The following is a 15,078-nucleotide window of genomic DNA, read 5'->3' as shown; positions in this document are numbered from 1 at the left end:
ATTATTAACAAAAAATTATGCCATACACTAATATAACATGTTAATTCGCTGTTTCCTATTTTTTTGGCCAATAAATTAAAGCAAATTTCCTGATCCAAAAATAAACTCTGTCTATAATAGATATGTACCATATAATCATAGTTACAGTTACAAAGAATTATATCTATTAATTATAGCAATCTCTTAGCTGTTATTTTAAATGTGTTTTTCATGCATACGTTCACTCAGGAATACTTATTGGGTGCCAAGGATGGATAATGAGTGTTGTCGCTTTCTTATTTTTCTGCCTAGTGGAAAATGAAAATCACTGTGATTTTGTCAAGCTCCGGGATATGCTTCTTTGTATAAATATGGAAGACCTGAAAGAACAAACCCACGTTCAGCACTATGAACGTTATAGGTGCTACAAACTGAAGAAAATGGGCTTTACCGATGTCAGCCCAGACAACAAGCCACTTAGGTGAGTGGAGGAGATCTTGTCAGAACAAGCTAATGGGTGAATTAGAAATCCCTTACAACCATGAGATTCAATCATTTGCGAATGAGAATAACTGTACATTTCACATTCTGGGTCATCCTGAATTGTATGTTTTTTAATCATTAGACTTAGATGGATAGAGTTATTAGCAGCAATGTAATTCAAGGGCCCATTTATATACTGAAATATGAGTATTCAATATGTGTATATGCTGAAATGTGTATCTAAAAGAAAAATATTATTTTGTTTTTATTTTTGTATTTTATATGGAATAGATGTTCATGGAGGAGATTTTCAAATATTGGCAAAGATTGATAAAGGCTGGCAAAGGATATTGAGAAGGATGGCAAAGGACATTGAATGTTGGATGAAGGAAAGAGGAACAGCAACAGTAACACTGTGGAAGTCAAGTGAAAATAGTTTGAGAGCAGGTGTATTTAGATATATTTAAGAGGAATAGGATTTGTACTGCAAAGGATGACAGTGTAGTATGATCCAGGTATATCGATTTTTTAGGTACTTTGAAGACAACCAAAATTGAAACTGGCTATCTTAACTGAATTAAATTTTGAAAGATGCCTGACTTAATTTTTATAGTTTTATTTGGGAGAAGAGATGGACTTTTTAATAAAGATGTTGTGGAAACCAGATTTTTTTCACTCTCAAAGTCAATTTAAAAAAACGAAGTATAGTTGATACCCAATATTACATTACTCTCAGGTGTACACATAATTATTTGATAACTTTATACATTATGCTATGCTCACTACAAGTGTAGCTACCATTTGTCACCATAGAACACTATTATAATACCACTGACTATATTTCCTATGCTGTACCTTTCATCCCCATGACTTATTTATACCATAACCAGAAGCCTGTACCTCCCGCTCCCTTTCACCCATTTTGCCAATCTCCCATTACCTTTCCCTTTGGCAATCACCAGTTTGTTCTCTGTATTTATTCTTCTGTTTCTCCTTTTCTTGTTTGTTTGTTTATTCATTTGCTTTGTTTTTTAGATTCCACATATAAATGAAATTATATGGTATTTTTCTTTCTATGTCTGACAGTTCCCTTAGCATAGTACTCCCTAGGTCCATTCATGTCACAAATAGCAAGATTCTTTTTTTAAGGTTGAGTAATATTCTTTACACACACACACACACACACACACACACACACACACACACACACACACACCCCACATCTTATTTATCCATTCATCTATTGATGGAAACTTAAGTTGCCTCCATATATTGGCTATGGTAAATAATGCTGAAATAAACATAAAGATTCATATATTTTTTTCAAATTAGTGATTTCATTTTCTTTGGGTAAATAATCAGTAGTGGAATTACTAGAACCTATGATATTTCTATTTTTATTTTTTTAAGGAACCTCCATACTTTTTTCTACAGTGGCTGCACCAATTTACTTTCCAGCCAACAGTGCATGAGGGTTCCTCTTTGCCACATCCTCACCAACATTTTTTTATTTTTGTCTTCTTGATTCTAGCAGTTCTGACAGGTGTAAGATAATGTCTCATTGTGGTTTGATTTGCATTTCCCTGATGATAGTAATGTTGAGCATTTTTTCATGTGTTTTTTGGCCATCTGTATATTTTCATTGGAAAAATCTCTATTCATGTTCTCTGCCCATTTTTTATCAGTTTTTTCTTTTAGTGTGGAGTCATATAAGTTCTTATATCTGATAAAAGGTTAATAACCAAAATATATAAAGAACATTTGCAAATGTTTTTCTTTAAAGATTTTATTTATTTATTTGACAGAGAGTGAGAGAGATCACAAGCAGGGGGAGAGGCAGAGGGAGAGGGAGAAGCAGGCTCCCAGCTGAGCAGGGAGCCCGATGTGGGGCTCGATCCCAGGACCCTGGGAACATGACCTGAGCCGAAGGCAGACACTTAACCATCTGAGCCACCCAGGTTCCCCTGCAAATGTTTTTTTTTTTTCCCATTCAGTAGGTTACCTTTCCATTTTGTTGATGGTTTCCTCCACTGTACAAAAGCCTTTTATTTTGGAGTAGTCACAATAATTTATGTTTGCTTTTGTTTCTTTTGCCTCAGGAGACATAGCTAGAAAAATGTTGGTAGAAAAATGTTGACCAATGTCCAGGAGATTGCTGCTTATGTTTTCTTCTGGGAGTTTTATGGTTTCAGGTTTCACATTTTGGTATTTAATTAACTTTGAGGTTCTTTTTATATATGGTATAAGAAACTGGTCCAGTTTCATAATTTTGCATATAGCTGTTCAGTTTTCCAGTACCAATTATTGAAGAGACTGTCTTCCCCCCATTGTATATTCTTGCCTCCTTTGTCATAGATTAATTGACCATATAAACCTGGGTTTGTTTTTGGGCTCTCTACTATGTTCCATTTTTGTGTCAGTATTATACTATTATTATTATTATTATTATTTTTAGGATGTCTGGCTTTATTTTATTTTTATTTTTAAAAGATTTTATTTATTTGTTTGTTTGTTTATCAGAGAGAGAGAGAGCACAAGCAGGGGGGAGTGGCAGGCCGAGGGAGAAGCAGGCTTCCTGTTGAGCAAGGATCCTGATGTGGGACGCAATCCCAGAACTCTAGGATCATGACCTGAGCCAAAGGCAGACACTTAACCAACTGACCCACCCAGACATCTCTGCCTGGCTTTATTTTAAATAAGAACCTTATAAAGTGGAGATTTCCCCAAATTTTGTTATCAAAAGATGTGAAGGAGTGTGATATATTGAAAAGTGGTGGTAACAAGAAATCACTAATATAATTGTTTCAAAATTCTAGTACTTTTTAGGCATACAGTCTATATATTCTTCAATACTGCACCTATTTTTTTTACATCTCATGATATAGAAATTTCTATTTCTATACATGAGGAAAATGTTGGTAAATGCCCTTACATGGGATTTATCATACAATATATATTTTTACAGGTTTATTTATATTACCATTTTAATATAAGAGTATTAAAATATTTTTTATAGTTTTCAAGAGATCTATGAAACCAAAAGACAAAAGTTCTATGATCAATGTCAGAGGGAAGAAGAAGAACTGAAACAAAAGTTTATGCAGCGAGTAAAAGAGAAAGAAACAACATTTAAAGAATCTGAAAAACAGGCAAGTATACTAGTCTGGTATAATTTGTATTCACTTTTAGGAATGTTATTAATTTGGAGGGTTTTTTAAATTATGTTATATTAATGACCATATATTACATCATTAGTTTTTGATGTAGTGTTCCATGATTCATTCTTTGCATATAACACCCATTGCTCCATTCAGTACGTGCCCTCTTTAATACCCGTCACCAGGCTAACCCAACCCCCCACCGCATCCCCTCTAGAACCCTCAGTTTGTTTCTCAGAGTCTGTAGTCTCTCATGGTTCATCTCCCCCTCTGATTTCCCCCCCTTCATTCTTCCTTTCCTGCTATCTTCTTTTTCTTTTTCTTTTTTTAACATATAATGTATTATTTATTTCAGAGGTGCAGATCTGTGATTCAACAGTCTTAACACAGTTCACAGCGCTCACCATATAGCACATACCCTCCCCAATGTCTGCCACCCAGCCACCCCATCCCTCCCACCCCCCACCACTCCAGCAACCCTCAGTTTGTTTCCTGGGATTAAGACTCTCTTATGGTTTCTCTCCCTCTCTGGTTTTGTCTTGTTTCATTCTTCCCTCCCTCCCCTATGATCCTCTGTCTTGTTTCTCAAATTCCTCCTATCAGTGAGATCATATGATACTTGTCTTTCTCTGATTGACTTATTTCGCTTAGCATAATACCCTCTAGTTCCATCCATGTCATTGCAAATGGCAAGATTTCATTTTTTGATGGCTGCATGATATTCCATTATATATATATATCACATCTTCTTTATCCATTCATCTGTTGATGGACATCTAGGCTCTTTCTATAGTTTGGCTATTGTGGACATTGCTGCTATAAACATTGGGGTGCATGTGCTTCTCTGGATCACTACATTTGTATCTTTGGGGTAAATACCCAGTAGAGCAAATGCTGGGTCGTAGGGTAGCTCTATTTTCAACTTTTTGAGGAACCTCCACACTGTTTTCCAGAGTTGCTGAAACAGCTTGCATTCCCACCAACCGTGTAGAAGGGTTCCCCTTTCTCTGCATCCTCGCCAACATCTGTCATTTCCTGACTTGTTAATTTTAGCCATTCTGAATGGTGTGAGGTCGTATCTCACTGAGGTCTTGATTTAGATTTACCTGATGCTGAGTGTTGTTGAGCACTTTTTCATGTGTCTGTTGGCCATTTGGATGTCTTCTTTGAAGAAATGTCTGTTCATGTCTTCTGCCCATTTCTTGATTGGATTATTTGTTCTTTGGGTGTTAAATTTGATAAGTTCTTTATAGATTTTGGATACTAGCCCTTATTCTGATATGTCATTTGCAAATATCTTCTCCCATTCTGTCAGTTGTCTTTGGTTTTGTTGACTGTTTCCTTTGCTGTGCAAAAGCTTTTTATCTTGATGAAGTCCCAATAGTTCATTTTTGCCCTTGCTTCCCTTGCCTTTGCTAATGTTTCTAGGAAGAAATTGCTGCGGCTGAGGTCGAAGAGGTTGCTGCCTGTGTTCTCCTTTAGGATTTTGATGGACTCCTGTCTCACATTTAGGTCTTTCAACCATTTTGAGTCTATTTTTGTGTATGGTGTAAGGAAATTGTCCAGTTTCCTTCTTCTGCATGTGGCTGTCCAATTTTCCCAACACCATTTGTTGAAGAGACTGTCTTTTTTCCATTGGACATTCTTTCCTGCTTTATTGAAGATTAGTTGACCATAGAGTTGAGGGTCCATTTCTGGGCTCCCTATTCTGTTCCATTGATCTGTGTGTCTGTTTTTGTGCCAGTACCAATTATAGCTTTGTAATAGAGCTTGAAGTCCGGAATTGTGATGTCACCGGGTTTGCTTTTCTTTTTCAACATTCCTCTGGCTATTCGGGGTCTTTTCTGGTTCCATAGAAATTTTAGGATTATTTGTTCCATTTATTTGAAAAAAGTTGATGGTATTTTGATAGGGATTGCATTAAATGTGTAGATTGCTCTAGGGAGCATACACACTTTCACAATATTTGTTCTTCCAATCCATGAGCATGAATGTTGTTTCATTTCTTTGTGTCTTCCCCAATTTCTTTCATGAGTATTTTATAGTTTTCTGAGTACAAATCCTTTGCCTCTTTGGTTAGATTTATTACTGGGTATCTTATGGTTTTGGGTACAATTGTAAATGGGACCAACTCCTTAATTTCTCTCTCTTCTGTCTTATTGTTGGTGTATAGAAATGCAACTGATTTCTGTGCATTGATTTTGTATCCTGCCACTTTACTGAATTCCTGTATGAGTTCTAGCAGTTTTGGGGTGGAGTCTTTTGGGTTTTCCAATTAAAGTATCATATCATCTGCAAAGAGTGAGAGTTTGACTTCTTCTTTGCTGATTCAGATGCCTTTTATTTCTTTTTGTTGTCTGATTGCTGAGGCTAGGACTTCTAGTACTATGTTGAACAGCAGTGGTGATAGTGGACATCTGTGTCATGTTCCTGACCTTAGGGGAAAAGCTCTCAGTTTTCCACCATTGAGTATGATATTTGCTGTGTGTTTTTCTTTTCTTTTCTTTTCAAAGATTTTATTTGTCAGAGAGAGAGAGAGAAAGTGTACAGTCATGGGGAACGGCAGGCAGAAAGAGAAGCTGGCTCCCTGATGAGCAGAGAGCTGGATGCCTGCAGGACTCGATCCCAGGACCCTGGGATCATGACCCGAGCCAAAAACAGATGCTTAACCGACTGAGCCACCCAGGTGTCCCTTGCTGTGGGTTTTTCATAGATGGCTTTTATGATATTGTTGTATGTACCCTCTATACCTACATTGTGAAGAGTTTTAATCAAGAAAGAATGCTGTACTTTGTCAAATGCTTTTTCTGCACCTATTGAGAGGATCTATGGTTCTTGTTCTTTCTTTTATTAATATATTGTATCAGATTGATTTTCATTTTCATTTGTTTCCATGATTTTTTTAAATTCTTCTTTAATTTCCTGGTAGACCCTTTCATTCTTTGTAGGATGCTGTTTAGCCTCCATGTATTTGAGTTCTTTCCAACTTTCCTCTTGTGATTGAGTTCTAGTTTCAAAGCCTTGTGGTCCAAAAATATGCAGGGAATGATCCCAATCTTTTGGTACTGGTTGAGACCTGATTTGTGACCTAGGATGTGATCTATTCTGGAGAATGTAACATGTGCACTAGAGATAAATGTGTATTCTGTTGCTTTGGGATGGAATGGTCTGAATATATCTGTGAAGTCCATCTGGTCCAGTGTGTCATTTTTTTTTTATTTAATTTTATAGTATTATGTTATGTTAGTCACCATACAGTACATCATTAGTTTTTGATTTAATGATCCACCATTCATTGTTTTTGTATAACACCCAGTGCTCCTTTCAGTATGGGATAACCCATCCTCCTCCTCCCCTCCCCTCTAAACCCTTCGTTTGTTTCTCAGAGTCCATAGTCTCTCATAGTTCATCTCCCCTTCTGATTCCCCCTTTCATTTATCCCTTCCTTCTCCTAATTTCCTCCATGCTATTCCTTATGTTCTACAAATAAGTGAAACCATATGATAATTGACTTTCTCTGCTTGACTTATTTCACTTAGCATAATCTCCTCCAGTCCCATCCGTGTTGATGCAAAAGTTGGGTATTCATCCTTTCTGATGGCTGAGTAATATTCCATTGTATATATGGACCACATCTTCTTTATCCATTCATCTGTTAAGGGCATCTCAGCTCTTTCCACAGTTTGGCTATTGCAGACATTGCTGCTATGAACACTGGGGTGCATATGGCCCTTCTTTTCACTACATCTGTGTCTTTGGCGTAAATACCCAGCAGTGCAATTGCTGGGTCAGAGGGTAACTCTATTTTTAATTTTCTGAGGCACCTCCACACTGTTTTCCAAAGTGGCTGTACCAACTTGCTTCCCACCAGCAGTGTAAGAGGATTCCCTTTTCTCCACAACCTCTCCAACATTTGTTGTTTCTTGTCCTGTTAGTTTTTGCCATTCTAACTGGTGGAAAGTGGTATCTTAGTGTGGTTTTGATTTGAATTTCCCTGATGGCTAATGATGATGAACATTTTTTCATGTGTCTGTTAGCCATTTGTATGTCTTCTTCGGAGAAGTGTCTGTTCATGTCTTCTGTCCATTTTTTGACTTGATTATTTGTTTTTTGGGTGTTGAGTTTGAATTCTTTATAAATCTTGGATACCAGCCCTTTATCTGTCATGTCATTTGCAAATATCTTTTCCCATTCCGTGGCTTGCCTCTTTGTTTTGTTGACTGTTTCTTTTGCTATGTAGAAGCTTTTTATCTTGATGAAGTCCCAAAAGTTCATTTTTGCTTTTGTTTCACTAGCTTTTGGAGATGTATCTTGAAAGAAGTTGCTTGTAGCCAGTGTCGAAGAGGTTACTGCCTATGTTCTCCTCTAGGATTTTGATGGATTCCTGTCTTACATTGAAGTCTTACATCCGTTTGGAGTTTACCGTTGTGTATGGTGTAAGAGAATGGTCTAGTTTCATTCTTCTGCATGTGGCTGTCCAATTTTCCCAGCACCATTTATTGGAGAGACTTTTTTCCATTGGATATTTTTTCCTGCTTTGTCGAAGATTATTTGACCATAGAGTTGAGAGTCCATATCTGGGCTCTCTATTCCCTTCCGTTGGTCTATATGTCTGTTTTTGTGCCAGTACCATGCTGTCTTGGTGATCACAGCTTTGTAATATCGCTTGAAATCAGGCAACGTGATGCCTCCAGCTTTGTTTTTCTTTTTCAGCATTTCCTTGGCGATTCGGGGTCTTTTCTGATTCCATGCAATTTTAGGATTGTTTGTTCCAGCACTTTGAAAAATGTCATTGGAATTTTGATCGGGATGGCATTGAAGGTATCGATTGCTCTGGGCAGCATAGATATTTTTGCAGTGTTTATTCTTCCGATCCAAGGCCATGGGATGTTTTTCCATCTTTTTGTGTCTTCTTCAATTTCTTTCATGAGTGTTCTGTAGTTCCTAGAGTACAGATCCTTCACCTCTTTGGTTAGGTTTATTCCGAGGTATCTTATGGTTTTTGGTGCTATTGTAAATGGAATCGTTTCTCTAATTTCTCTTTCTACAGTTGCATTGTTAGTGTATAAGAAAGCAACTGATTTCTGTGCATTGATTTTTTACCCTGTCACACTACTGAATTGCTGTATGAGTTCTAGTAATTTGGGGGTGGAGTCTTTTGGGTTTTCCACATAAAGTATCATGTCATCTGCGAAAAGAGAGAGTTTGACTTCCTCTTTGTCAATTTGAATACATTTATTTGTTTTTATTTCTGATTGCTGTTGCTAGGACTTCTAGTACTATGTTGAACAATAGTGGCGAGAGTGGGCATCCTTGACATGTTCCTGATCTTAAGGGAAAGGCTCTCAGCTTTTCCCCATTGAGGATGATATTCAATGTGGGTTTTTCATAGATGGATTTTATGAACGTGAGGAATGTTCCCTCTATCCCTATACTCTGAAGAGTTTTAATCAGGAAAGGATGCTGTGTTGTGTCAAATGCTCTTTCTGCATCAATTGAAAGGACCATATGGTTATTCTCTCTCCTCTTATAATGTGTTCTATCACATTGATTGATTTGCGAATGTTGAACCACACTTGCATCCCCAAGATAAATCCCACTTGGTCGTGGTGGGGATACATTTATTTCTTATTTTAATACATTTTAATGTATTGTTGAATCCTATTAGCTAGGATTTTGTTGAGGACTTTGGAATCCATTTTCATCAGGGATATCGTTCTGAAATTCTCCTTTTTGATGGGGTCTTTCCCTGGTTTGGGGTTAAGGTAATGCTGGCATCATAGAATGAGACTGGAAGCTTTCCTTCTGTTTCCATTTTTGGAAACAGCTTCAGGAGAATAGGTATTATTTCTTCTTTGAATGTTTGGTAGAATTCCCCAGGGAATCCATCAGGCCCTGGACTCTTGTTTTTTGGGAGGTTTTTGATCACTGCTTCAATCTCGTTACTGGTTATTGGCCTATTCAGGTTGTCAATTTCTTCCTATTTCAATCTTGGGAGTTTATAGGTTTCAGGAAGGCATCCATTTCACCCAGGTTGCTCAGCTTACTGGCATATAGTTGTTGATAATAATTTCTAATAATTGTTTCTATTTCCTTGGTGTTAATTGTGATCTCTCCCCTTTCATTCATAATTTTATTAATTTGGGTCCTTTCTCGCTCTCTCTCTCTTTTTTTTTTTTTTTTGGATAAGTCTGGCCAGTGGTTTATCGATCTTCTTAATTCTCTCAAAGGACCAGCTTCTAGTTTCATTGATCTGATCTACTGTTTCTGGTTTCTAATTCATTGATCTCTGCTCTAATCTTAATTATTTCTCTTCTAATGCGTAGCTTAGGCATCGTTTGTTGCTTTTTCTCTAGTTCTTTAAGGTGTAAAGTTGGTGAATTTGGGATTTTTCTTTTCTTTTTCTTTTTTTTTTTTTTTGAGTGAGGCTTGGATGGCTATGTATTTCCCCCTTAGGACCACCTTTGCAGTATCCCATAGAGTTTGGACCGATGTGTTTTCATTCTCATTGGTTTCCATGAATTGTTTACGTTCTTCTTTGATTTCCTGGTTGACCCAAACATTCTTGAGCAGAGTGGTCTTTAGCTTCCAAGTGTTTGAATTTCTGCCAAATTTTTTCTTGTGATTGAGTTCCAGTTTTAAAGCATAATGGGCTGAAAATATGCAGGAAATAAGCTCAGTCTTTTGGTATCTGTTGAGACCCGATTTGTGACCCGGTGTGTGGTCTATTCTGGAGAAAGTTCCATGTGCGCTTGAGAAGAATGAGTATTCAGTTGTTTTAGGGTGGAATGTTCTGTATATATCTATGAGGTCCATCTGATCCAGTGTGTCATTCAAAGCTCTTGTTTCCTTGTTGATTTTCTGCTTAGATGATTTGTCTATTGCTGAGAGTGGAGTATTGAGGTCTCTTACAATTAATGTATTGTTATCAATATGACTCTTCATTTTGGTTAACAGTTGGCTTATGTAGATGGCTGCTCCCATGTTGGGGGCATAGATATTTACAATTGTTAGGTCTTCTTGTTGGATAGACCCTTTAAGAATAATATAGTGTCCTTCTGTGTCTCTAACTACAGTCTAGTTTAAAATCTAATTTGTCTGATATAAGAATTGCTACCGCAGGTTTCTTTTGAGGTCTGCTGGCAAGGAAGATGGATCTCCATCCCTTCACTTTCAGTCTGGATGTATCTTTAGGCTGTTCACATTGAGAGTGATTATTGAAAGATATGAATTAATTGTCATCAGGTTGCCTGAGAAGACCTTGTTTTTATAGATTGTCCCTGTAAATTTCTGTTGTATATCACCCCTGGGGTCTTTCTCCTTTTATAGAGCCGCCATTAATATTTCTTGTAGGGCCGGCTTAGTGGTCACATATTCTTTCAGTTTCTGCCAGTCTTGGAAGCTCTGCATCTCTCCATCCATTCTAAATGACAGCCTTGCCAGATAATGTATTCTTGGCTTCATGTTCTTCTCGTTTAGTACCCTGAATATGTCTTGCCAGCCCTTTCTGGCTTGCCAGGTCTCTGTGGATAGGTCTGATGTTATCCTGATGTTCCTCTCTCTGTACATAAGGAATCTCTTCCCCCTAACTGCCCTTAAGATGGTTTCCTTGGTTCTAAGATTTGCGAGTTTTACTATTACATGCTGGGGTGTTAGCATGTTTTCCTTGATCTTGGGAGGGGTCATCTGTGCCTCTAGGGCACGAATGTTTGTTTCATTCCCCAGAATAGGGAAGTTATCAGCTACGATTTGCTCAAATATACCTTCTAGTTCCCCCCCTCCACCCCCTCAGGGACTCCAATAATTCTTACATTGTAGCTTTTCATGGTGTCACTTATTTCTCTGATTCTATTTTCATGGATTCTGAGTTGTTTTTCCCTGGCCTTCTCTTTTCCCTTTTTATCTATTAAATGGTCTTCCAGGTCACTAATTCGTTCTTTGCCTCGCTTACCCTAGCTGTTAGAATATCTAGATTAGATTGGATCTCATTGATACCATTTTTAAGTTCTGCCAGTTCAGCTTTCATTTCTGCCCTTAGAGACTCTATGTTGCCATTAATCGATTTCTTTATTCTAGCTATTGTCTTCACAACTGCTACCCTGAATTCCATCTCCAACATCTTGGTTATATCTGTATCCATTTGTAAATCTGTGGCATAAATCATAATCTCTGAGTCTTTCCTATTTTGGGGGTTCTTCCTCCTAGTCATTCTGTTGAGGGGTGGTTGAGGGAATGTACAGAGTCCAAATTATTGACCACCACCAAAGCAAGATGCACCTGTTTTTTAGGGACCTTAGGGTTGCTAGCTTCTTGTTTTCCCAGCCTGTCTTCCGGGGGGGGGGGGGGTCTGTTGTGCTGTTAGTCAGACAACCCTGTTTAGGCAAAGTTGCCCTGCCCCCTGTGGGGGTGGAGGGGCTCAGTGAAAACGGGTTTGGGGGGGCTTTTGTTCCCTAGCAGCTTTCCTTGGTGGCTTTCTGCATCTCTTCTGAGAGTCAGAGCAGAAGAGACCATTTCCAACCCTCTGCCTCAGAGCGGAGAGATCGCAGTCTGTTCTTCAGTGAGCTCTCCAGGCCACACTATCTCCATTTCTGTCTGTGCTGCTATAAACTGCAGCATCCTGGGTTGTGCACCCCTCAGCAGGGCTCCCAGTCCTCACCTCCAGGTCTGGGCATGGGGGCACGTCTCTGTCCTTTGTGCTTCTAAAATCGCCAGCTACCCCCAGTTCACATGCATGGCCCCGCTGCTGAAGATTTCAGTCCAGGGGACTGCCCTAAAATATCTTCCGTGCCGCTACCAGCCTGTGAGTCTGTGCCCTATCCCCAGCATGGGAGGCTATCAATCACTGGCAGTGTAGGATCCTCACGGCTCCCTGCCCCTTCCGTTTGTCTTCGGATATGTGCCCGCAAAATCACGGCTCCCTGCTTCATACCTTGAAACCAACTCCCTGCAGTATCCTGTTTGTAGAGATCCTGATATATCTTTTTACATCTCAGGCTGATTTCATGGGTGTTCAGAGTGGTCTGGTAGATATCCAGCTTAATTCCTGGGACCAGTTGGAATATGTTCCCCTACTCCTTTGCCATCTTTTGCAGGAACAACTTCACCTAGGGATTTCTAAAAGCAGTGATACTCAGGTTTCCACTCCAGATAGTCTGGTACAACTGATCTGTGTGCAACCTGTGCATTGGGAGACTTGCAAGATTACTGAATGATTCTAATGGCCATCTAGAGTTGAGAACCACTAGTATGACAATGTGCTTGTGTTCTTCACAGCCATATATAAGCCAGCTAATTAATATTGTGGTAGTTTAAACATCTAGTCTGATTTTTTTTCTCAAAAAGTTAAACTGAAAATAAGTGTCCTATGTATTTTTATGCCACAGTAGCCATAGCTTTAAAAATCATATGTCCTCTGATGCATACAAGCAATCCTTATGTTGAATAAAGTCATGCTACAGACCCAGTTCTTTCTCTAATGGAAATTAAGGTGATATTATTTCCTTCTTATGGTTAATTAAGCTCATTTTAAGTCCCACAGATAAAATAAGATCTCAGAAGCAAATAAAAAGTAACTGAATGAGGTTTTTGTTTCTTCCTATTATTATGCTAATATTACTTAACAAGGAAATTATCAGACTTTCTTTCAAAATGCTTTTATGAATTAAAATGTCAAGGAATATTTTATAATTCATGTCATATTTTAATGTATGTAATTTTAGTGGACTTGGATATATTAAAATTTTTTAAAGATTTTATTTATTTATTCATGAGAGACAGAGAAAGAGAGAGAGAGAGAGAAGAGGGAGAAGCAAGCTCCCCACTGAGCAGGGAGCCTGATGCGGGACTCAATCCCAGGACCCTGGGATCATGACCTGAGCCGAAGGCAGATGCTTAACCATCTGAGCCACGCAGGCACCCTGTATATATTAAATTTTACTCAAAGAGATTTATGGGAAAATGTAGAGTTATGGGAAAATGTAGAGTTAAAAATATATACCTCATTAGGAAAAAATTCTACAATTGAGCGTTTTTCATAAATTTGTGTTTTATTACATTTGGTTCAATGGGGACACATTTAAAATTAAAAGAAAGAAATTCTATATCTGATTTTTTACTTTAAATATGAAAGTTTGAAACTGTCGTTAAGATCAAGCTCTACTTTGATGTAGGCTATGTTTGATAACCAGTAGAAAAGACAAGCATGTCCCTGGGAATGTGCCACCATCGTGTACTTTGAGTCATAACTGCACATTTGTTTCACAGCTACAGGAAAAGTTTGAGCATCTTAAAAGAGTCCAACAAGAGGAGACCATGAAACTTGAGGAGGAAAGAAGACAACTGGAAGAAGAAATAATAGATTTTTATAAAATGAAGGCTGTTTCTGAAACATTACAGACTCAAGTGTGCGCCAATATAAAGAAGGAGAAAGAGCGTAAGAAATAGTCCTCTCTTATCTTTCTGTGTATGGTAGAACCCTATCATTCTCTATCTTCCTGTGAGATGATCTTTATAGTACTTAACTGAACTAATTTTTGAAATTTGTTTTCTTATTGTATATACTCCCCAACTAGAATGTTAACTCCTCAGGAGCAGGTACCCTGACCATCTTGTTAGATTCTATATCCTCAGTGTTTATAATAAAGACTAGCACAGAGTTTCCACTCAATAAATATTTGCTAAAATGAAAAAAAAAGTCGAAGGAATATATAGGACAGTGTAAATAGTGTTGATTAGCTGTGGGATTTTATTTTTACCATAACTCTGGATGCACTTCCAGTGTACATTTTTAAATATATCGAAATATAAGTAGGGGATTTGTTTTAAAAAAAGAACTAGGGGATTCATTCATGAGCCATAGGCATAAAGTATGGTATAAAAAGCTAATCTTAGGAGAGAGGAGTTAAGATGGTGAAGAAGTAGTGGGATTCTGGGCTTTCCTTGTCCCGCAAACACAGCTGTATTGAGGTCAGGTCACTTGGAACACCCAGGAAATCGATCTGAGGATTGGAAGAAGGATCTCCGTAGTTGGAGACAGGTGTGAGGTACATAGAAGTGAATTGGGGGAAAGAAAAGTTGCTGTGCTGCAGAGGGGAGGGAACACTTTCCACAGAGAGAGAAAAGGGAGAGTAGGAGAGAGGGGTTGAGAGAGTGAGGTATCGGGTTCATACAAGAAAATCTCTTGGGCCAAGATTGAGGATCTGGGGGAACTGAGTGCCGCAGGTTTTTCCACAGTGTGTGGAGCTCATGCTCAGAGATTTTGAAAGCACATAATTTTGTAGAAGCAGAACTATAGCATGCACTCTTGGAGAGAAGGAGGGCTCTGGCCTGGGAGTGCACACAGAGTGGTATGGGGATCAATCACCAGGGTGGCACTGGGAGAGATTGTTCTTCTTTCTGGAGTACATTTGGAAGAGGGTATATTGCCTCTCCAAGGACAAAAGACCCTGCAGGCACCAGC

At 38.3% G+C, this 15,078-nt stretch overlaps 1 protein-coding gene across 1 annotated transcript in view; it reads left to right on the top strand.

Moving 5' to 3' along the window:
• Positions 1–14,298, top strand: part of SEPTIN14 (septin 14) — a 60,620-nt gene extending 46,322 nt beyond the window's left edge. Inside the window, exons 6-8 of the mRNA XM_027612394.1 lie at positions 292–460; positions 3,479–3,611; positions 13,884–14,298. Of these exons, the coding sequence (XP_027468195.1) occupies positions 292–460; positions 3,479–3,611; positions 13,884–14,063 (482 nt within the window). The 3' untranslated portion in view covers positions 14,064–14,298. The remainder of the gene's footprint in view (positions 1–291; positions 461–3,478; positions 3,612–13,883) is intronic.
• Positions 14,299–15,078: the final 780 nt, after the last annotated feature.

This window comes from Zalophus californianus, chromosome 10, assembly GCF_009762305.2.
Source record: "Zalophus californianus isolate mZalCal1 chromosome 10, mZalCal1.pri.v2, whole genome shotgun sequence".
Lineage (NCBI taxonomy): Eukaryota > Metazoa > Chordata > Mammalia > Carnivora > Otariidae > Zalophus > Zalophus californianus.
This window is presented reverse-complemented; position numbering and strand designations above follow the sequence as displayed.